At 39.0% G+C, this 23,871-nt stretch overlaps 1 protein-coding gene across 4 annotated transcripts in view; it reads right to left on the bottom strand.

Annotated features, from left to right (window-relative positions):
* Window positions 1-22,173, bottom strand: part of NR1H4 (nuclear receptor subfamily 1 group H member 4) — a 33,221-nt gene extending 11,048 nt beyond the window's left edge. The window contains exons 1-8 of one of the 4 annotated variants that reach the window (XM_081878295.1): window positions 21,617-22,171; window positions 20,668-21,054; window positions 17,773-17,910; window positions 12,863-13,225; window positions 10,911-11,051; window positions 2,893-3,026; window positions 1,623-1,721; window positions 677-776 (exon numbers count right to left, since the gene is read on the bottom strand). In XM_081878295.1, the coding sequence (XP_081734421.1) occupies window positions 677-776; window positions 1,623-1,721; window positions 2,893-3,026; window positions 10,911-11,051; window positions 12,863-13,225; window positions 17,773-17,857 (922 nt within the window). In that variant the 5' untranslated portion in view covers window positions 17,858-17,910; window positions 20,668-21,054; window positions 21,617-22,171. Of the gene's footprint in view, window positions 1-676; window positions 777-1,622; window positions 1,722-2,892; window positions 3,027-10,910; window positions 11,052-12,862; window positions 13,226-14,778; window positions 14,875-17,772; window positions 17,911-20,667; window positions 21,055-21,616 lie in introns of those variants that run through there. The other 3 variants (XM_081878296.1, XM_081878298.1, XM_081878297.1) reach the window with 3 other exon arrangements.
* Between the last annotated feature and the right edge of the window lie 1,698 nt (window positions 22,174-23,871).

The following is a 23,871-nucleotide window of genomic DNA, read 5'->3' on the forward strand; positions in this document are numbered from 1 at the left end:
CAGTGTTCTTCAACCTTGGTTTTAGGTATCCAGATGTTGTTGGGCTACCACTCCTATCTTTCCCAGTCAACTTATCCAAAGGTCAGTGATGATGGAAGTTGTAGTCCAACAACATCTGGGGACTCAAGCCTGAAGAACACTGTGGCAAATGAAAGAGTACCAATACCTATCCAGTCCACTTGTACTGAGAGATACATAGGGAACCAAATTGTGGGAAATGGTGGCTTAACAATAGGAATCTAGCAAAGCTGGCTTTTGAGGTTTATGGGCACAAACAAGTTGAAGGATATCTCAAAACTATTTGTCAACAAGGGAGAAACGAAACAAAAAAAAAGACTGTACATTGCTGGGGCAAATACCTGTGTTCATGTACATTGCAAAGGAGTAGTGCAATGAATGTTGATGGTGAATTTATGGTAAAATGGAATTAATGTTGATAGCGCATTTGATCTTAAGTAAAATTGAATTAATGGTGATAGAACATTTGAATGAAAACTGCTCAAGTTTCTAAATTTTGAGGATAGTTTCCAGTTTTTGATTAAGTTTGGAGGTAGTTCCCTCCCCCCTTTTTCGGTGTGAATAAAACAAGTACACCAACACAGACATACAGCAGTGAAGCTGTCTAACCAAAACACAGAGAGGAAGCGTTAGGCCAAATGTATTTAACATATTATACCTGGTAATCTTTTGGTGAATTCCACAAGGACCTGTACATGACTGGTGGCCATTTCCGTTAAGATAAGAAAATTTTCTTCAGCGCTGAATTCCTCTTGCAACTGAGCATTAAAATGAATTGTGTTGTTATTAATAATAGTACCAGTAATCGTATGAATACGTAGTAATAGTAAGCTTTATTTGTGTTATCGTGCGTAAAAAGACTTTAGAATTGGGTGGCTCCTTTCAGCTGAATGACTCAAGATAATATGGGTTATGAAAGGTTGAAAAAACTGATTATACTAGACTGACAGCATTTAACAAGTGGTTTTTTAAACTTCTTTTTAAAGGAGCTGGAGGTCAAGTGTTGCTGCGCAAGGTGAAGAAGAATAGCAATCTTGCTTTCTGTGGGTGGAGTGTGGTGGCTCTTCCCACATCATACTACGTAGAGCAAATGCACCTCCTGTAAATTCATGTACCAACTCAGGGCCACGTAGAGAAAGAAGCAAAAGAGGCTGAACGTGGTGGAGTCCGAAACACCCTTGAATCCAGAGGAGAAGTGAAAACCATGAAGGGGGAGCTAGGGAAAAGAGCAGATTAGGTTGACCTATTCCTTTCTCCTCCCTACTTGTCCTGTATTTGCTGTTCAATGGCAGCGGCCTCTGTATGCTGCCATCACCATTAGGCTGCATTTGCTGAATGGCAGGTGAAAGGAAGTGGGGAAGTGAGAGATGAAGTGGCCCATCTTTTCCTCTCCCACCTGCATGCATTTGTTTACCTGCATACAGAACTTCCACACTCAGCGCTCTGTATTTGGAGAGCAGGTTTGTGCCCAATATCTATTAATCCTTACTATTTTACAAGGGGAGACGATTTCTAGAATTGCTAGAATTTAAACTGGAAATGCTTCAAGCAGTTATTGGATTCTGAAATGCTTACGTATCTATTGTATTAAATGGGATACTTACAAGCTTTTTAGACACTTCAGGAGGGATTCGCTGTTTATTATATGAATCCATGATATAGTGAAGAAGATTCTGCTGTTCTGGGGTTAGTTCTACTTTCTCCTATACTGGCAATAAGAAACCATAAGCATCAGTAGCTGGATAAGATTCCCTGCCTCATATTTTAACTGTACTGTACAGATTTGAGCCACTTGGTGCCAAGAACAGAAGCAGCTATTCCTAAATTATATATGCATGTAATTGCATTCTTAAATTATATATGCATGTAAACCTTAATATGATACAGATGCATTTTTCAGGGGATACATACACTTGAGATGACAATTGTCTTTCCAAAACCAGCACTAGATATTCTATTCAATGATATAGGGGAAGGGGATCCCATTATAGCCATAGTATGACACCTTCCACCAATAAATGAATACTTCAGGTGGACCACACCTACTGCTACATCACTGTCATGGCCCTCAACTGAGACCAGTGTCTCCAGCAGCAGAAGCTCAGAGAAGGAGTCAGACCCACTTCCCATCCTTCTAAAGCAGGACCTTCTACCTTGGACCCTGAATCCCTTGCACTAAAACTTCGAGAAGTACCACTGCCCACAAACTCTGAGAAGTTAAGCAGGAAGGCCCTGGAAAATGTTCCCCAATCAGGTAGGTCACTGAATTATACTCCTGAGAAGAAGCCAGCAACTGAAAAACTATACATGTTCCCTAAAGATACAGCACTAGAGCTTGCAGAAATATTCTCTTGGCCAGGCTATAAAACCCTGGTAGTTGCTGAGGTAGCTAACCTCTGACCAAAAAATTTATGAGAACTGTAGACTGAAATTTCCCTGATCCAGCTAACCAGCTGACTCTCTGTCCTCTTGCCTGAGCTGTCACCTCTCTGGGATGGCAGTGGTTTAGGACAATCACAAACCTCCACATGAAACTGATGGAATATACTTAAAGAACATCTGACCATTAACAAGGCTTTTGGGGCACAATTGCGCAAATTAAATGCAAGTAATGCACTTTACAAAGTATGAAAATAAGCCACAGCAGTACATCTTGCAATGCTTCTCCAGTGTGATCTTTAAGGCTGAACACAGAGACCAAACATCTTTAATGTCAAATAGCATATTTAACTATCTGCATGAATAATTAACAAACTCAGTGACTGATCTATAAAAAAATCAGGAAGTTACTACTATGTAATTATTCTCATGCAATCTTCTATGCTTATTAGTTGTAGCCAACTACACAACAATATGTTACAATAATTTTATTACCTTGTAGAGTTTGGTTGTAGATGACATTTGCTTCAGGTCAGGTCCCTCAGTATCTTCACCAGTTGTCTGATCCACAGGCTGTGATATATTCTTCCTAAGCCGTTTCGACTTGCACTGTATTTCTGTTAACAAACCTGAAACATTGTGCAGAAAGAATATATACATCAGACATTTCAGCATGTGTATGAGCCACAACATTACACATAAACATAGGTCCACATGTGTTTAATATATTATTTGAGCATTCATTCATTTTACTAGCTCAGGCTTGCATTACAACTACACACAACCTCTCCTAGATAGTGATAGTCTAGCTATCCATGCTCTGGTCACCTCTTAGACTACTGAGATGTGTTGTTCATGGGACTGCCCTTCAAGACAGTTAAGACATCGCAGCTAGTACAAAAAACATATTCAAGGCTTTTAAATGAAACAACTTGCTGGGAACATACCTTGGTGGTATTAATATAACTTCATTTGCTGTCAGTTTAATTCTGAGACCAATTCAAGCTGCAAATGCTGACCTTTTAAAGCCCTAAACAGCTTAGATTCCATGTACTGAAAGGAATGCCTATCAATCTACCTGGAGGCTAAATGCGTTTCTTCCCTGCTATTAGAAGTGAGGCAGGAGATGATCAGGCAAATGGTACTTTTGATTGTTCTAGCTTATGGGATGCCTTTCCAGAGAGGCCTATCTGGTGACACCTGTAACTAGCCTTTTGATGACATGCAAACCCATTTTTATTCTCCCTGCCCTTTGTATCTCAGTCTACTGTTTCAATCAGTGTTTTGTTCTTTTGTTCTTATGTTGATTGTACTTTAGTTTTTTATTTTATGAGATTTTTTTAAAGGGTAATATTTAAAATTGCCTAAATAAATTAAAGCATTAAACTGTGTATGTATAGTGAACTGTCTTTCAACACTCCTAGCTACAGATTAAATATGAGGATGAGGAGCAATATCTGTAAGGGATCATTTTTGATTGGATTAAAAAAGGGGACTATGGATCAAAAAGGGGGACTATGGTTTAAGTCCTACATTCGCGAAGGTACCTCAGAGACTGCCTGAACTCTTAGATTCCAGCTCAATTGCTGAGATCATTTGTAGAAGTGTTCTTAGTTGTTTCCCCAAGTTGGCGAGGCTCATTTGAAAACAACATGAAATCAAGCCTTTAGTGTAATTTGCCCATGTTCATACTCTACAAATTAGCAGGCGTCTTCTGCTTCAACTTTTTAAAGCCTTCTGAAAACTTTCCCATTCCATCTGGCTTTGCAGGAAATTAAGAATACATATTTTCATAATAGTTAGCTGATTTCTAATTTTAACTTTTTAATACGGTTTTTATTGTATTGTTTTTATGTACAATTGTGGTAAACTACTCTGATTGTTTATGAATAGCAGTATATGTGTGTGTATGTGGTGTTAAATTCTCTCTCTCTCTTTCGTATTAATAGAACACAAAAATTTGGTAGGCGTAGAAGGAGATAATCTGTATTTCACATTTGGAACTAACACTGTTTACCAACCTTTCTTCTGGTTGGTCATTGTTTCAGCTGAAATAATCACTCCGTATCTGCTCTACTTACTTAAAAATATTGGCATTCAGATTCAAAGAATAAAACACACAGCCTCTCAAATTGCCACAGAAGGTCTCCACAGTCTTTTGATCGGCTAAGGAGGTTGCAGATCAAGTGATGATGCCCAGAAACTCCCCCCCCCCTTCCCATTCATGGAAGATTCTGCTGGATGAAAGAGCCTTCCATAAAAATAACACTGGACACAACTCACTACTGTAGTGAAGCTGCATGAAAAGTATATTTTTACATATATAAACATAGAAGCATATTACAATGCCAACCAAATACGCCATATAATCCCATATATACTAGAAGATGAGACAAAACAATGGGTACACCTAGAGAGAGACACAATTGAAAACACCTGCACCACAACATACCCACTCCTCCCAAACAAACTAAAGAAAATTCCCACAACACTTAACAGGTACACACAGACCATGCTCAAAGCATGGAAAACACAAATAGGCAAACTCTCCCCAACCCCATCCCCACTAATCCCCCTGGCGTACCACCCATTATTCCACCATGCAGCACAAAACCTCCAGATAAAAACCTGGCGAACCAAAGGCTTATATCGCCTAATAGACTTTTATAAAAATAACAAACCCTTGTCAACACAAGAAATACAAGACAAACTAGAAGACACCCAAATGACCTGGTTAACACAACACCAACTACATGCCTTCTTAAACAACCCAACAGTAAAATCAGCAGCAACTAGGCCCCTGACAGCCTTCGAAAACCTCCTCCTAACAACAAAGGGAAACGGTAAAGGGACGGTATCCGCAATATACAAAATACTACTCCAAAATCCCGCAAATCCCCTAGACACAATCAAAAAACAATGGGAGAATGACATAGGCTATGAGATTAACCCCACTCAATGGACCAGAATGTGGTCTAAACCCCCCTTTAAATCCATATCAACAAAAAGAAAAGAACTCACACTGAAACTCACCTACAGGTGGTACCTAACACCAAGGAAACTAGCGCTAATACACCCAGGAACCTCACCAAAATGCTGGAGAGGGTGCACCTCCTCAGGCACATACCTCCACATGTGGTGGGAGTGTCCCAAAATTCAACTATTCTGGACAACAGCCATACGAGAAATATGTAAAATAACTAAGCAAGTAATAGACATCACCCCAGAATTGGCCCTACTAAACATCTTCCAAGACAACAATGCCCATTTACACCACAAAGAACTCATAACCCACCTGCTCTCAGCAGCCAGAAGCATCATAACCAGACACTGGAGAGACCTGTCAGGAGTAAGCATGGACCAATGGTACCAAATAGTATGGGAAACAGCCCTACTAGAAAAATTAACTAATAAACTGAAACTGACACGGGGACAAACAGAAGAAGACGCCTTCACCCCGGTATGGCTCCCCTTTATCACATACACAGCCCAACAGGACAATGACAATAATCCACCAACAGCATACAAATCAATATGGCTAACCTGATCCAAAACACCCACCCACCTCACTCACACACGAAAACAAAGATCACCACAGCCAATCACAAGCAAACAATCACACCCTAAGCCAACCCCAACCTCTCTCACCACCAAAGGAACACAAGTGAACAACACAAGCAACGCTGACACCAAACTCTACATACATTAAACATAATAGAAACACCGCCACCCGACCCCACCCCCATCCATCCCCCCCTCTCCCCACCCCCCCTTTCTTTTTTATTTCTGTTTTCTTCTCCCCCTAATGCCTCAACGAATGAAACGGATTTGTAAAAACGTTACATGGAAGAAGAAGAAGAAAAAAAAATACGAGGCACTACCCTTCTGTAAAACAAGAAAATCCTTAATAAAAAAAAAAATAAAAAAAAATAAAAAAGTATATTTTTACTAGCACAACAGTAAGTCATCCATGCATTATATACCCAGATGATCATGTGAGTCAAGGTTGGCTCTCCCCACAGAATGGACAAGGGAACATCCACAGACACAGTTAATATATGGCAATATGTTTTTTACTGTTCAGAAATAATAAATGGTATGAAAGGCTATGATTTCCTTAATATGGAATATTGCATCTTTGCTACATTGTGTTAATAAGATCTACCTTAACTTCAGATGACATCCTACCACTACACAGAAGCAGGCAAATATTAATCCAAAAGCAGAATCATCATAACAATTTAAATTAAAGTAGTTTTTTTTTAAAACAGGGTCACCTTAGTTCCCTACTTTTGAGGCTAGAGAACAGGAAAATAGCCTCTTTCAGTGACTAGATATTGTTAAGGAAGATATCAATGAAAATACCTAATTCAGTGGTGAATGCTTTTAATATCCTGTATATTATAAAGTTATGCACCATAGAAAGCAAGCTTCCTCTATCACTGAAAGAAGAGGAAATTTAAAGGATTAAAATATCTTGAAGGAGCAAAATAGTATTTATGATAATGACGCAAGCACTAGATTTGACATTGAGTTTCATCGTTTCACTACTGGCTGTATGATGTGTGGAGTTTTTCACCATCTTTAACCGGTCCAAGCTGTTCCTATATGTCTATCACATGCCTCTGGAATGGTTTAGATAAATCATTGGAATGTTTTAGAAGCAAGTTCTATCTCAAAACACATGCCAAACACAAACACTGGAACCTCAGCACATTGTGTTTATGCGGGTTTGTTTGTTTGATGTGCATCTTTCTCCTTCCATATACTATAGTGACACATAGTAACGCATGGTAAACAAACTCTCATTTGTTATATTAAAATGTGTATGCTACCATATAGGTGCCATTTATGGCTGTTTAATAAAATATGCAAAACAGTGAACAAAAATCATATGTAAATAACAACAACAATAATAATAATAGCAGTTAAGAAAACACCTAAGACAGAAGCAAACCCATTTTACCCACCAAAAGCCCAACAGATTTTGTGTAGTGCCTAAAGGATAGCAATAAAGTTGTCAAGAGGATCTCACTTCAAAACCAGAGCCATAATTGGGCTACAGGAGCAAGGGGAGTCTCTCCCAGAGCCACCTTCCGAGCCTCCATAGGTGAGGTTACTAAGAGAAGGCCTTCTAAGACAATCTTGTATTTTCTGTAATGCAAGGATGGAGAAACTGCAGCCCTCCAGATGGGAGTTGGAGTCCAACAATATATGGAGAGATGTAGGTTCCCCATTCATTCTGTAGTGTGCAAAGTGGATTTGAGAGATCGTTTTAAAATTCTGCTTCTTTGAAATAGGTATACAGCTTTGGATGAAAAACTGTATTTTACACACATAGAATGACATTATTATACATTGAGTTGTCTGTGATACATGACTAATCAGGAGCACACAAGTAAAACCATAAACATTGCTAAGATTACTTCATCTCTCACTTTTTGCAATATAGCAAAACTGCACAGGGATAACTGTAGGACTGTAGTCTGAGTCAATGAAGCAAAGTCCAAGGTGATGTTAATTTCAAATAAAACATTTCACTTGAAGTCAATTGACAAATAGGAATTTAAAGATTAAACACTCTGGCAGACCTTGAATTAAATATATATCTACTACCACTCCTTATTTCAGGGTTGTTAGGCAAGCAGTTTGCAAAATGTCCTCATTGCTGTACTTCACAAGAAGATGCTTATGTTTAAGTTATGAGTTATATGAGCCTCGTCGTAACGAAGTACAGGTTTCCATTGCAGAGGATGATTCAGGTGGCAGCACCTATTGTTGGTCTTTGTTTCACACAAGACAATCTGAGAAAACGATCAGCTGCTTTAAAAGTTTCCATTTCCAGTATCCTTGGTCCGTATTGTTTACAATGGCCCATTTTTCCCAGTTTATTCTATTATTAGTCATCAGGACAATATGGTAGTCTTCCCTCCCAGCGCCATCTCTCTAAAACAGATAAAGCTGGTTCTGGATTCAGCACTGTGGGGTTTTATTTTTATGCAACACCTACAGATTCACTAAGTGTTCCTATCACATTGGCAGCACTTTTGTTTGTGTGTTTTATGCATTGGGTGGAAATAGGGCATCTCTCAAGATCTATGTAGTTTGTTAAATTTGCAGAATGGAAGATTAATTATATTATAATTCTTGCATGAATTCCAAACGCTGACAGAGGCTGTTGTTTTCCACAAAGCCTAACAGTTAATATAGCATCTCATGATCAGATTGGAGGATAGAAGTATATTAAAAATTCAGAGTAGATTAATTTCCTGTAGGAACCTAAATTGGTTTGGCACTACAGTTGTGCCAAGATGATTGGAGCTATCAAAAGGGAACACAAAATGCAGCCTTAATCCCATTTTTGGATTTTTACAAAAGGCAACATTGAGAAGTTTTAAGTGAAGTATAGCTATAGCTCTCATGCCACAGTTAAACTAATACAGTGGTACCTCGGGTTACATACGCTTCAGGTTACATACGCTTCAGGTTACAGACTCCCCTAACCCAGGAATAGTGCTTCAGGTTAAGAACTTTGCTTCAGGATGAGAATAGGTTAAGAACAGTTTCAGGTTAAGTACGGACCTCCGGAACAAATTAAGTACTTAAACCAAGATACCACTGTATGGAGGGTCTAAAGGACCAAACTACATATAATGTGGGAGATCTGCAACTGCACATCCAACTTCTTTCTCCTTTGCTGAGTTACAGCTACAGGACAACTTGTCTCCATACTCCTCCTCCTCATCCCATCTACTCCACCAAGGAGCAAACAGCACTTGGGGGGGGGCACCTATTTAGATCATGAAAATGCTTAAATGTCAGCATTTCTATATTGCAGAAACTTAACAAAGGCCAAAGCATTTATTAGAGCAGGGGCTGCCAACATTTTTGGACCAATAGGCACATTCAGAATTTTCAGAAAGTGCAATGGGCAGCCATCACAGAATGGCTGCTGTAGGAATGTGGCAGAATACAAAATGACTGCCGCATCTAGAAGAAAAGAAAAAGCCAGGAGCGCAACATGGTGCAGCCATGCCCCACCCAATCAGAAAAAAATCCACCTACATCAGCCACCACCATGCTCACTCACAAAGAAACTCTTTGAACACCACTTCTGTTGAGAACAGATGGGAGGCTAGGTGTCCAATCTTGGCATTCAATAAAATGTTAGCATGTTGAACGGGGCACGAAAGGAAACGTAGGAAAGGCTCAGGGAGTGCAAATAGGAACTGATCAGGAAAACAGTCTCTTGTGCATTGTTGAGTTTTGAAGAGATATTTACTGAGACCTGAGGATCCGTTTACTAGAGGCTTCCAGTAAGATTATCAAATTAGCCAGTCCTTATCAAACACTGAGGTCCAGTGTCGAGAGCCTTCTGGCAGTTCCCTCACTTCAAGAAGCAAAGTTACAGGGATCTAAGCAGACGACCTTCTCGGTAGTGGCTCCCGCCCTGTGGAATGCCCTCTCATCAGATGTCAAAGGAATAAACAACTATCTGACATCTATAATACATCTGAAGGCAGCCCTGTTTAGGGAAGTTTTTTAATGACTGATGTTTTAATGTATTTTTAATCTCCTGTTGGAAGACGCCCAGAGTGGCTTGGGAAACCCAGCCAGATGGGCTAGGTATAAGTAATATATGATGGTGGTGGTGGTAACAGATGTAAGTCCCAAAAACAGTCCTTAGGAAAATAAAGACCAGGGTGCCCCTTTTGCTCCAAAAGCAGTTGACTGCAACAAAACATGTCTCTCTCGTATCAGTCTCTACAGCCACAGCAGGTGCTGCAACCTTCCAACAGAGTTTACCCCTGAAGGCACACTCCTCCATTGTCCTCTGAGACAGACAGATGCCAAGAAGTTGACTACAGTTCAAAGTATTTCAGCCAATCCTGCTATTTCCTATTATACTATCCATTTTCCTTACGTGCAGCTGTCAGTACCTATGTCCCTTTTCAGGCCGCATGATGTGCTATGCTCAGTTAAGGAAGCTTCTGTGATATGCTCCACAATAAATGCTGGCTTCTGTCACTGTTTTCTATATTATTTAGATATTGTTACCATATTACTCAGTTTTACTTCTCATATATGCAGTCCCCTTTGAAGAGAGACTGTAGCTCACCAGTAGAGTACCTGGCATCTGCAGATAGGGAAGTCTGAAATCCTGGAGAACTGCTGTCATCCAGGGTCAGCAGGGCTGAGTTAAATGGGCCAATGATCTGACTTGGGCTTATGTTCAACTGTCCCATTTTTAGAAAAGACTGAATGGAATTGTTCACTTCACTAAATAAATCACATAGATTTGGCTTTCCCAGCTTGCCAAATTGTTTTTATTGCACTCTTTGAGGTCCCTGAGATGCAACCATAACCTGAAGACTATTTTGGGTTTTACTACCCTTTCCACACCCTTTCCTACAAAATGTGAATGCAAACTACACAGGGTGAGGCCCAAGCTTACTCACACTCAGAGGAGACACAATTGAATCAAGGGACAATGCAAATATATTTATACATACACTCCGCCAGCATTCCTACTTCCTTGCACTTCTGAAGACGGCACTTCTGACACTTTCTCCTCATATACATGTCCATCTCACAGTTCCCTCCATTTTTGCACTTGTATATAGCATTTTTGGTGATACTTCTTCTGAAGAAGCCTAGGGAAAGAACGATATATGCAAAATAAGTTCTCAATATGAAACTAGTTTCTGTTTTAAAAGAATGAATTTATTAGTATCAACTCTTCAGTAACGCAAATACCTTCTAACCCAGTAGAACATATGTTCTGCTTTCATGGATATTTATTTCTGTCCCTTGTGACAAAGAGATGTAGCTGATCTTATATTCCCATTATCCAAGTACCTGGAGGCCTGGATCATGATGTGTGTGCAACAGAAATATATGTAAAAGCCTAGAAATCTGGAATGTGTTTATAAAAGGGATCAGTAAGTTCAGTGTTCTTTCTCCCAAGTAGGCAATTTGGTGCCTACTATTATTGGAAGTTCATTGTCTTCTGTGTGCACAAAAGGATTTCAGTTTCCTCTCCATCCTTTTCACACATACACACACCATGTGTCCCAATGGTTGGGGGACTTTCCAGAGCAGTTGGGTGGGGGGACAAGGGGAAGTCCTGTTGCATAAGAAGTCAACTCACACAACACTGGATATCACTCCTTTGTAAAACAGAAATATACCACCTCTAAAGTATATCTAGTTTATAATTCCCAGCTTAGACATGCCTCTCAGTAACCAGCCACCATTTTTATTGCAGAATAATAAAACTGCTTCTTTTATTTAAAAAGAAACAAAACAAAAACCTTGCACTTCACTGTCCATTTGACGTTGCATCTAAAATGTCTTGTGTACAGTCTCCATTGAAATATATTTGACGGACACTGACCACTTTTGAAATGCAAATTATGTGGTGCTTTCACTCAGAGCCACATAGTTGCTGTTTCATAATTCCCTAGAGTTTAGTACATTTCCATACGGAGATTAAGGAAGGGAAAGGTTAGATTTAAAGCTGACTTCTTCAGTGCCTGTTGAAAACATTTTCCTACTTTTAAAACAAATCATAATCTGCTTTTTTTATCTTAAACAGATTTTTAAAATCCATGTTTTATCAAAAAATCATCATCAATGCAAAAATGGTACCTGCAGACATTGTTATTAGCAGCAAACAGGTTGATTTTATTAAGAGTTGATTGGATAAAGAAGTATCTTACATTCTATTGAGGTGAGAAATAAAATACAAAGCCCACAGAATATCTGTCTTACTGAAAACATTTGGTGATGCAAGTGCAATTAGCATTTATACACCAATTTATTTCAGATATGTAATAGTGTCCCACTAGAAGTTTATAAGATACCCCACTGAAAAAAGTCTGCTAACCGCTATACTTTATCATCTGGTTTATTAAGCAAGGCTCCCCTAAATCTCCTAGGAACCATGTGCAAATTTGTCTCTCAGTTAGGAATACTGTGTCACATGCAATTCCATTTGTAATAGATTACTAAGAGCTACCTCAAGAAGTGATGCTCTGCGCACACATAGATCTCTGTGAACAAAGGAATGGGCAGGCCAGTCCACTCACTTCACTGACATTATTGGGGCGGCCATTCCAGGCAAGGAACTCCACCAACATTGGCAAGGGAATGCATTAGAAATCCAAGTGATTACAAGATCAAAATGTCTGCACTGAGGAAAGGGAAGCTTTCAGCCAGCCAAACTTGCCATAGGGTGCATTCACTTCAATGTGCAGTCAGTCCTTGCCTCGCTTGCTAATCCTTTGCTAAATAACAAACGGCTCCACCACATAGTCCCTGCCTTCATTCACAAACTCTTCTTCTGATCAATAAAAGCAAACAGAACTTCCTATTCAGACCAATTAAACTACTTCTGGCCAATTACATGGTCACACAAAAATAACCTATCTTGTTCTACTTGCAATAATTTTGTTCATCCCACCTTTGCATCCTTCACAAGTCAGGGCATTATAATGGTACCCAGAGGCCTTGTCACCACAGACCACGCACAACTCCTCTCCTTTCGTTCTCCCCCCTGAAGGACCCATTCGAGTCTTCTTAGCTACAGGCATTCCCTCGAGGTCTGGCTCCTTTAGGGGAAAGTTATCGGAGGGTAGTTTTCTGAACTCATACATTACAGGCGAATACCATTCTTCAGGCTGTTGGGGATAGAAGCCAAAGCTGGAGTAATAAGGTGGCGAAGAAACGGGAGGCTGCACTGGAGAAAAGTGCACAGTGTTGTACTGTGAATAGGGTGACACATCGGAATCTTGCACTGGGGAAGTCATTGCCTCGGGAAGTAAACCTAGAAAACAACACAAAAGAACATTTTCTTTTATAAGGAACTTACTTCAACAGCTCTATTCCCTAAAAGAAACCCATAAATCGCATTGTGTTCATTATAATTTATTTTTATTCTTTTGCTGCTTCCTCCTCAACCTGTATTTATGTTCAGTCAATGTGAATGAGATAAACACCTTCCATGAATGGGTCCATGGCTGTGTACAACCAACACATTTAAAGCACATCCCATCCCCAAAGGAATCCTGGGAACTGTAGCCTGTTAAGGGTGTAGTTATGTAGGAGGAAACTACAATTCCCATTATTCTTTGAGGAGGAATGTGCTTTAAACGTATGGTGTCTGAGTGTATCTTTAAGCAATCCATTTCCTGTACTTCCTGGATGTCTCTCTCAATTAGCCAAGTTCTAAGCTATAATAAAGGTTTCTTTTCTGTTAAGACTTTGGCTTTTCCACCTGATTCTTAAGATAGGCTGGATCTACACTGATCTGTAAAAACACTTTTAAAGCCTATTAAAAACATTAGATAGTATAATTTCCTATTGCCAACAGATCGCTGCTCTGCAGCGCTCTCTGGTGTCACATTTTTATAATGAATTTTTAATGTTATAACCCACCAGTGTAGACTCACTAGGAGCCAAAGCTACAGCATTCTGACATATAAACAAAAATATTATACTTTCTCAATACCTTGGGGTCCTTCTAGATAACAAAGTGGGATATAAATATTTTAAAATAAATACAAATTATGGAGCGGAAAATTATCAGGAAATAAATACTTTCCACTTACACATCCTCAGTATACACAAGCAAAAAGAAAAAAGAAAAAGGTTCTATGGTAGCGGCAAAGGCAGAGTATGCTTTACAAATGATCCACAGGCCAAAATCTAGCTAGCAAATGCTGCTAGTTCCTGGTATTAATTAAAGGAATGCTGAACTAATCCTACAACAGACTTCTTGCATTCTTAAGCAAGGGTGCATATTCATAATAATTCAACACAGATTAGTTTCACCTCATTACAGGAGCTCTCTAGTATGTACTTTTGCTTTATAAGTTTTCCACACAGAGAACTGCTAGCATATATAAATTCATTCATGGTAGTCTATCAAAAGAACAGAGCAAAAGAAACCAAAATAACCTCTATGAGGAAATAACATGCAGGGCAAGGAGAGTACGTAACAAACTAAAGCAAAATGCGCTGTGCAAGTGAGTTAGTTTCGTTACATGACATAAAGATATCAGCTTCCTGAAAGCAACAGTGCAGGGAAACTTAGTTATACAGAGTCAGACTCTTGGTCTTCCCACCTCAGTCTTATCTACAATGACTGACAGCTGCTCTCTAGGAAATCTGACAAGTGCCCGCCCCCCATTCCTACCTAGAGATGACAGGGATTGAACCTGATATATTTCTAAGCAAAGCAGATGCTGTAGAATTTCTAAAATGTTGGGTGCTTCAGGTAACAAAGGTCAGTTTCTAGATACTGATTTATGTATAGCAAAAACGATGTTATCTAGTACAGTATTTAGAACCACAAAGTCAGCTAGAAAAGCATCCTACCTTGAGGGGCTGTTAATATGACCATTTAAAAGACAAATCTAGTTCCTTCATCCAGTATGGCTCTCTCCCGCTTCCTTAACTTCCCAATACTTTACGGACAAGTGAAAATAAAAACTTCCTCTAAGACCAGCCAAAGAAACACTAGGCCAGAGGTTATATAGTTTACTGATTAACTTTATTACGAGGAGCCAGTTTGAAAAAGACTGAGAAAATTGCTATATAACATTTCCAGCATAATTTGTTAAAATCTGGAAAAGTTGATCTCAGAACATCAAAAAGAGTGTGGATAATCCCATTAACTTGTACAACCATCCAGATTCACTTAGTGGATTTTTAAAAAAATTATGATATGTTGCATTACTTTATGCAGCACCTGTCTCACTGAAACAGCTGTCAGGTATTGTATAATTCACAATGGCATGCCTTTGTCAGCTCTTTATCCCCACCACTGAAGCCAGGGCAGCTGAAACTGCCAATGACAGCAGGGAGGAAGGAGGGCAATGCCATCAGCTCCCCTCCCCTACACACACACACACACACACACACACACACACACACAAAATGCATACCTGTAAGGATTCTGCCAAAAATAACTAACGGACTATAACTAATGTTCTAGTCCTTTATTTAGAGTAGAGGGAATGTTGGGGGATTGCTTCCAGATAGGGATTTCTCTTTATCTCATCGTCAGAACCAAAACACCCAGAATCAAAGAAGAAATCAGGTCTAGGGTGAGGAATTTGCCCCTTTTTTCTAGGGTGGAAGATCTACAGCTGGCAGCACATCCCTGTGGAGACTGGAAATAATGTTTCATTCAAACATGTTTGTAAACCATGTTAAAGACCTAAAAATGGTGGGAAAGGAAGGAAATACATATCTCAGACAGATAATGTTTTAAGCACATTTCAAATTGCAAGTCAGATAATATGGAATGGTACTCTTCTCCCCTGCAGAGAGATTGCTGAGCCAGAGTATGAGCACTGGCATGTTAGGAGATCATGTCTAGGTAGCCTGCTGTTCCTGGCTACTTTGGAATTGGTGGGAATTCAACCCTTTTCTCACAAGTCATTTTATTTTCAACATTTAACTGTAATTTAATTGTTGATTTTTTAATGCCTTTGATCTTGCTGTCACTTTTGAACCTGTTTATTATCTCTGCTATATAAAAAAGCAAAAGCCAGATGTTGAATTTTCTGCCAGAAGCAGCTTGATAACAAGCAGTTTGCTAACCCGCCTTATGATCTTCTTCTTGTTTAATCATTTTTGACCTTTGAGAAATTGCATTTCTCTCTCTCTCTCTCTCAACACAACGAACAAAAGGATTCAATCTTTCTCACCCCTCTCTGTAGAGCCAAGAATACTGTAGATTTTCAGGAGCTCTCCAAGTGTCAGCACACTGTTCACACTGGTGGGAAGTAATATTACTTGCTAAATAGAAAACTTGCTAAACTTACAGTTTTGCTTCATTTCAGAGAAGACAGACAAGCATTGGCCTCAGTTTGTACCACATGTAAAGCCAGTCATTCGTAGAATATGACCATGGTGAGGCAATGCTTATCATGTCCTTGCTCAGGCCAGCCCAATATGTATGGCAGGCATCCCCAAACTTGGCCCTCCAGCTGTTTTGGGACTACAACTCCCATCATCCCTAGCTACAGTAACAGGACCAGTGGTCAGGGAGTATGGGAATTGTAGTCCCAAAACAGCTGGCAGGCCGAGTTTGGGGAAGCCTGATGTATGGAGTATAAAATTCTAATTGCCACCCCCCCCCCTATTACAAATATAGTAATAAAATTACAGAGCTTTCAGTTTCCTGCCTTTTAATGGCACCCAAGCTTTGTTACTTGAAGCAGGCGGCTTACTCTACTCTATCTGAGGCAGCTGCCTTACACTATCATCATCATCATCATCATCATTAAAGTGCTTTACTCATAGAAATGTTTCAAAGCTACTTTCACACACAATAGAAGTACAAAGGACCTGCAGGAAGAGGTGATGGTGAAGGAAACATTAAGTGTCTTAGGAGGCAGTGGGAGAAGAGCCTAAAATAATTTTACATTATAAAGTTAGTAGCACTGTTACATTTTGTTGCTCCTTTATAAATTAAAAAGCCTTCTGTAATATTTGTGCAGCAAATGCACAATGCACAAATTTAGCAATATGTATTCTGATAAAATCCAGCAGCTGCTCATTAAAATCCCAGGTTTGCCGCAGGGTTTGTAGGGGAACACACTCATATTGCATATGGCTCTTAAATATAATGATGGGGAGGGAGGCATTGCAAGACCTTCATAGGAACACAAAACAAGTTATGATCAAGGTGGTGGCAAAAATCCAAAGCATTTAATGAAAATATATTTGATCATTGTCTTTCTCCTGTAGTAATGCAATGGAAATCTTGTAGCACCTTAATGACTAACACATTTAGTGTGGCACAAGTGTTTGTCACCTACAGTCCACTTGTCAAATGCATCCTGCTATAAGACATACAGTACAGTAATCATTGTTGCTGCAACAAATTAAACAGCTGCCCCTCTAGAAGTTTTATACACTGAGTATAGGACTTTCTCTTTTGCTTTCAATTGTTAGATTTGCTTTATTAGCAACAACAGCAACAGATATATCACAGCTGACCATCCAGTTCAGAACTCTGTATACTGAGCCTCTTCAGTGTTTGGCAGGAGTGTTTCTTAGCCCTACCTTGAGATGCTGGGGAATTAACCTAGGAGCTTTTGCATGCAGATTATGCACTCTGTGGGTGATCTACAGTCCTTTCTTTCCCATTATATGCTGATTTCATTATGCCATTTATAATTTTTTCACAGTTGTGTTACAAATCATAACACAAAAATGTATTGTAAGAGATTAGCAAAACTGAGTACTTTGAACAAAAAAAATCACATGTAGCTCAAAGGAGTTTATCAGAAAATGTCAGCGTTACTCCATTCTATGGACTGAATTAGCATTTTGCTTGTAATATATTTTTTTATTTACCAAATAAATGAGGAGCTTCGGAAAGAGAAAATCCATCTGCTGAAGGTAGGTGGGGATGCCCAATTAGGTTCATCTCTGATGCCATAGACTCTTGAATAGGCTGAGTTGCAGCAAATTAAGCTGAGTGTTGAAGGAAACCTTAAAAACATAAAGAAAAACAAAATGCTACATTTGCTTGCAACAGCGGTCATTCTAAAGAGCCTGTCCAAATTTTCGGAAACATTCCATGTGGAGCATCTCCACGGATGCAGTTGTCTGGAGGGAGTAATGTGTGATTATTTCCATGTGGAGAGGCCTGTTTCTTAATTGTTATTCATGTGAGCAGAGCAGCCTTTTCTTTTCTTTTCTTTTCTTTTCTTTTTTTTTGATCTGGCACACCAAGAAAGGCCGCTATCAACTTGAAATAGTCACACATTCCCATGATGCATCTGAACTATTTTTACATATGTAAATCCATGGACGAAAGAGAGAGAGAGAGAGGGAGGGAGAGAGAGAGAAGGTGGGAATACTATGGGGCAGTATTCTAACCTAATAGTTGCTGTATTGCACGAACCAGACCAGGATTGTGTATTTTCCCTTGCTCTGTTGTATGTTTCACAATATAATTATCATGATAATTGTCAACATGTTGGGAATTCCAGCTGTTAATCGTAATCAGTGAGTTGTTTATGCTAGATAGGAGAAAAGTAGAATGAGTCACTCGCTAGGATTAGGGGGGAGGTTCTCTTAATGAAACATCAGGCTCCCTAATTAAAATACAGTTGAGGTTATCCATGCATGGATAAAATAAACAATTTATTTTAAAACATCAAATGTGTTTGTTGAATGTCACATGTACTACATACCAATGGGACATCTTATGGCTGGAAAACAAACTGTCAGATTAAATTTATGAGAAGCACCATCATACAATTCCCTTAGATGTCCCAGCACCATATACTAGCTTCCTGTCCAACACCTATGAAAATATGCTAGGATTCTACCCTGTGGAGTTATGTACTGGAATATGAGAGAAATCTATTTTCCTACAGAAGGAGTAGGTCATGGCATGACACCTCGCAGAAGAGAACAGGAACAGCCATTTTATGATGAGCAGCTGGTTTCTGGCAGCTGGTTTTGGGCATCATTAAAGGGCTGCAAATTGTTATTTAATATATTATTATATTTTTACTGTCTGGCATGGGGGGGGGGGCTTTTGAGATGTTTGCCAGGCCTTGGGTACTATGTACTACAATTTGGGGCACCATTACCTGCTCCACCTGAGGCAACAAAATATATTGGTCCAAACCATGAAGAGATGATAAGTTTTCAGTATGTATCAATAATGTTAACCAGAGGATAAAGCTGTGAAGAAGAGATCGGGTCTCTCAGACTATTTTTACACCCAATTACACCTGTCCTTTTGCTGAATGTCAACTACTGTATATGTCAAGGTGCAAGTGGACTGGAGCTATCCAGCTAGCAGACCAGGGTGATTGCTGCTGGGATCAGTGATGGCCTAGAGACTTCTGCATCTGAAATATTATGAATATTCAGAGGAAGTGAAAGGGTGCGATTAATTTAAACCTAAACTTAAAGCTTCTTATTAAAGAAAAAACAAAAGACAAAATTTAATCAAGTCATTCAGTCCCCAGTTCTATTGAAAGTATAATTTTCATTGGAGTCGCTGATGTTTAGTGATTTATATTTTATGGAAGGATTATAGGAATGAGAACTCAATCCAGCTTTGCCAGTAACTGTAATGCTTGCTGAAATTCTTAATTAGCCAGTCACTTTAATGCTTATTTTGTATTGTTTTAAAGGTGTTTTATGTTTTATCATTGTATATTTCCCTGATGTTTTTATGATACGACAGTATATAAATACTTTTATAAATAAATAAATAGAAACAGAATTTAATCGGGTGTGCATAGTGTATAGTACATGTCAGTAACATCAGATTATTGGCTGGGAAATTTAGATGCCACAGTAATATTAATAATACATTATTCCGCCATAGTTTTTAGGAAAAAAGGGTACTTTGGTAAATCAGTACATTTTACTGACTGTTATAAAAGAGATAGGAAGCATGCACCTACATGCTTGTTATCTTTAACTGTAATTGAAAAAGTAATTATGATAAGCCAGTCAGAAAGTTTGGTATTTGTAAACTTTTAATTTGCATTGTAATACTTATTTAGTCAATATTTCTCCATGCATTATTCTGACAATGGGGAAATAACACTTGATCGCTACGACTGACATGGGCTGAAATGATAAAAGTGAGGTTCCAGGAAATGCTATGCTCACTCACCAGTGATTTCTTTTTCCTCACCTTGCTACATTCAGTCTCACCAAAGTACTAACTTCTGAAAAGACTGCTTATTATGAAACACCATATTATAGAAACTAACAGCACAATCCTAACAATGTTTAGTTAGAAGCGCTATTAAATTCATTGGCGCTTACTCCTTGGTAGGTGGGCTTAGGACTGCAGCCTAAGCTTGATTATTTGTTTTTTGAACTCTTTATGAAGCACACAAATTCCCGCACTTGTTAAAAAAATATGATACGATGAATTTATTTAATTATAAAATTTCATGCTCAGTTTTAAATAGAAAATAATCCCCAAAATGGGTTCAATACCAATAAAACACAACAAAATTTACACACTTTTATAAGTGTTTTCAAATGTTCCAAGCCAACTTGAATCCAACTTGGGAGAAAGGCAAGATATAAATAAAATAATAAATAACAGTAACAAAAACAAATTATTGATTAAAATCAATAAAGCAATAAAAACAGAGAAGAGTCACAAACAGTTGTATGTAACATATCAGAGAAATGATGCACTTATCACAGTATTATCCCCAACACATTATCCACTAAAATTAACAACTAAAAGTAGTAGCTTACACTTGGTGTCTTCCTGAACTCTAGCAATAGAGACACAGTGCACTCAGTAGCTCTGCATTCAGCTCAGAATCCCAATGATTTTCAAAGCAAGAACATTTTTGTGTTGCTTTTCTCACTTTTGCAGAAGGCTTCAACGATAACAGGCTGACTTTAGGTTTAGTCCTCTTTTCATTGGCTCAGCGCTGTCTTGGACAACGATTACTCATTAACAGTTCTTTCTTTGCTGAACTGTCTAAACAGACTTGAAGTACTGGAACTTTATAAAAACTAGAGGGCGCAAATCCTGGGTAGGATATACGTCTTCTGGGATAGCAATTAAAAACCATACGTTTCAACTTGCATAAGACAATTATTGTATGGCTCCAATACAAAGTGGAGTTGCAGATACTGAAAGAAAGCAGAGACCTTTCAGATTTCACAGCTTCAGTCAGGAGTACCAGCTTGGCCCTACGACCGTGGGTGCCTGGGCAGCATGCATGGCACTGGCAATGAAATTTGTGGGTGCCCAGCCCCTTCAGGGGGAATTTTGTGGGTGCTCAGGCACCCAGGACCCCAGGAAATTGGCATCTATGACTTAAGTGATGCATTTTTAACACTAGTCTTAACCTTCTGAAAACATAAATAAAATCATCACAATATTGCTGAAAACAGAGACTGAACAGAGGCCAAATTACAATTAAAAATGATAAGTGTCACTTCATATTTATATTTGCCTAACCAATATCCCCCACCCCCAAAGTGACAAATTGTGACTCGTCTTGGAAATCTCGCTTTCAAGTTTCACATCTGAGAGACAGGTAGTAAAAGACTACAGAATTAGGTTGCAATTCTAACCCCACTTCCTAGGGAGTAATAACCACGAAATTCAGTGGGAATTACTTCTGAGTAAACTTGCCTAGGGGTGTGCAGCTTTGTAACCGCCCTTAAGGCCTGAGGCCTCCTGGCCTACCTGAATGCTTAAGCCTAGTAGCGAGGCTTGGACCTCTTCCTCCACCCAAGTGTTTTGTAGGTGGGAATTACCACTTCTTTGTCATGTCCTGCCCAATCCATGTTGTGTACCATCTTGATTCTTCAGCAGGTCCGCGGACTGGGTCGCATGAGACTTCCATGGGTCACTTTTTGAGTCACATGACAGTCCTGCAGAAACAGCTCCCCGAATGACAGACAAAATGTCTTAAAATGCCAATAGGAAATGAGAATTTCTCCAGTTCAAGCCTGTTTATACATGGGGCATTTACTGAGGAGGAGCCTGGCTTTGCTTATTCACTTGTTTACAGGCAGCTGCACAATCTAATACGCGAGATATTCTCCTCTTATTTCCTCCCTGTTCAGCTTCTGCTGTCTTGTTTTGTTCATTCCTCATAAACTGAACTTTTTCATTTAAGGGAACAAGTGTGCACTTTCTCCAGGTGTAGGCAATCCATTTCCTGGCTAATCTGGTCAGATTATGGCCTGTCTATGGCCATTTTCCCCGACTGTGTTGAAACATTTCCTTCTCTATGGTTTGTCTGTCCTTTCTAGGAACTAAATGTATAACTTTAACCCTTCCTTTGTCCAAAGGCCCTGCCTTTATATCTCTTTTGCTCTTCTCTCCCTAAAAGGGAGCAGGGAGTGACTATTTAACCCTTTCCCCTCAAAATAGCCCCAGTGTAAATAAGTAATTCTGATAAAGGGGATACTTTGCTGTTTAATTATGATCACATTACATGGTGGCCATGCAGTTAAAATTTCTTTTAAAAGGACCTTTTGGACATTCATCATGAAGCGCTGTGCTGAGCCTAGAGACATTGTGTATACTGCCTGTGTGAATACTAGCGTAATGCCAAGATAGCAATGCTTATAGAGGGTACCCTGAGGATCATCTAGTTCAATCCCCTACAATGCAGGAATATGCAGCTAGAGGGTTGAACCTGCAACCTTTGCATTATCAGCACCGTGTTCTAACCAACTGAGCTGTCCAGCACATTAAATGTATAGTCATAGTCCAGTGAAATGAAGGAGGTCATACTAGGCATGGGTAAAAATCAGTATGGGGATGGGGGTGGGCTGGATGGGGGTGAGATCACAGGTAGTTTAACCCTTCCATCCTGCTGTGGCTACAAGATAAATCCCCTTTTCCAAATCCAATTATTGTATTGAGAGGGAAGCATCCATTGGATCAAAAGCCAAAACAAATATGCACACAAATGTGCAATTTGGTTTTTTCCTTGGCCCTGCTTCTTCTCATTTCTAAGATACCCTGTGGGTCTTTTAACACTGTACATAACAGTTTATATTATGCTCTGTACTTCCCTTTCTCATAATATTGTTTGGGGCTCTATATTTAGTTTCTTTCTTCATTGCTATGGATCCCATTACACTTTTCCTTTATTCATATTTTTACTTTGCCTGTTATATCTGCAACTGTTCAAGGTCACTAGATAGTATTCAATGCTAGTCCTACTAAGGATAGATCCATTGAAGTTAATAAGTGTGACTAACTTAGGTTCATTAATTTCAGTGAGTCTGCTCAGAGTAGGACTTGAATACAGTTGAATACAGCTCTCTGAACTTCCCAATGCTATAAACATGACCAAATTGGAACCAAAAATTTATACAAAGAATTGTTAGAATTAATTAAATATGGTAGCCTGGAAATATGCACTGAAATGTGTGTGCAGGGATAATTATGTTAAGTAGTAATTAGTGACTAGGCCATTGTGGAGCAGAACATTTATGTGTTTTTAAAAAAGAGATGCAACAAAAAATCTCTTAACGTCTTTACTGTATACATGCTTATTTTATCAGTTTAATCATTGACTACATGTTGCCTCATCTCTCCGGTACTTAGGCTTTTAAAGTCAACAGATAATAATGTGAAATAAATAAAACCTTTGTCACCCACTGCTGCATAAGATGTTACGTAACTACCCTAAAAATGAGAAACCTTTGAACAGACTGCCAGTAATGCACACTGTATTAGAAAGAATTGAGTCAACTCTGATCTGGAAAGCTATTGCTAATTCCAGGAATTAATCACATATTTAAACCTTTTCTACAAAGGACATGTTTCATGCCATGTCATGTCATGTCATGTCATGTCATGTCATGTCATGTTATTCTTCTCTGTTCTACCCAGGACCTTCCATGACTTCTTTCAATTCTGAAGGATAATGCTGCTGTCTTTGTTTCTTCCTGTGTTGTTCTAACTAATTTCAATTTTAT

Source organism: Podarcis erhardii (genome assembly GCF_964252035.2).
Source record: "Podarcis erhardii genome assembly, chromosome: 10".
In the NCBI taxonomy this organism is placed as follows: Eukaryota; Metazoa; Chordata; class Lepidosauria; order Squamata; family Lacertidae; genus Podarcis; species Podarcis erhardii.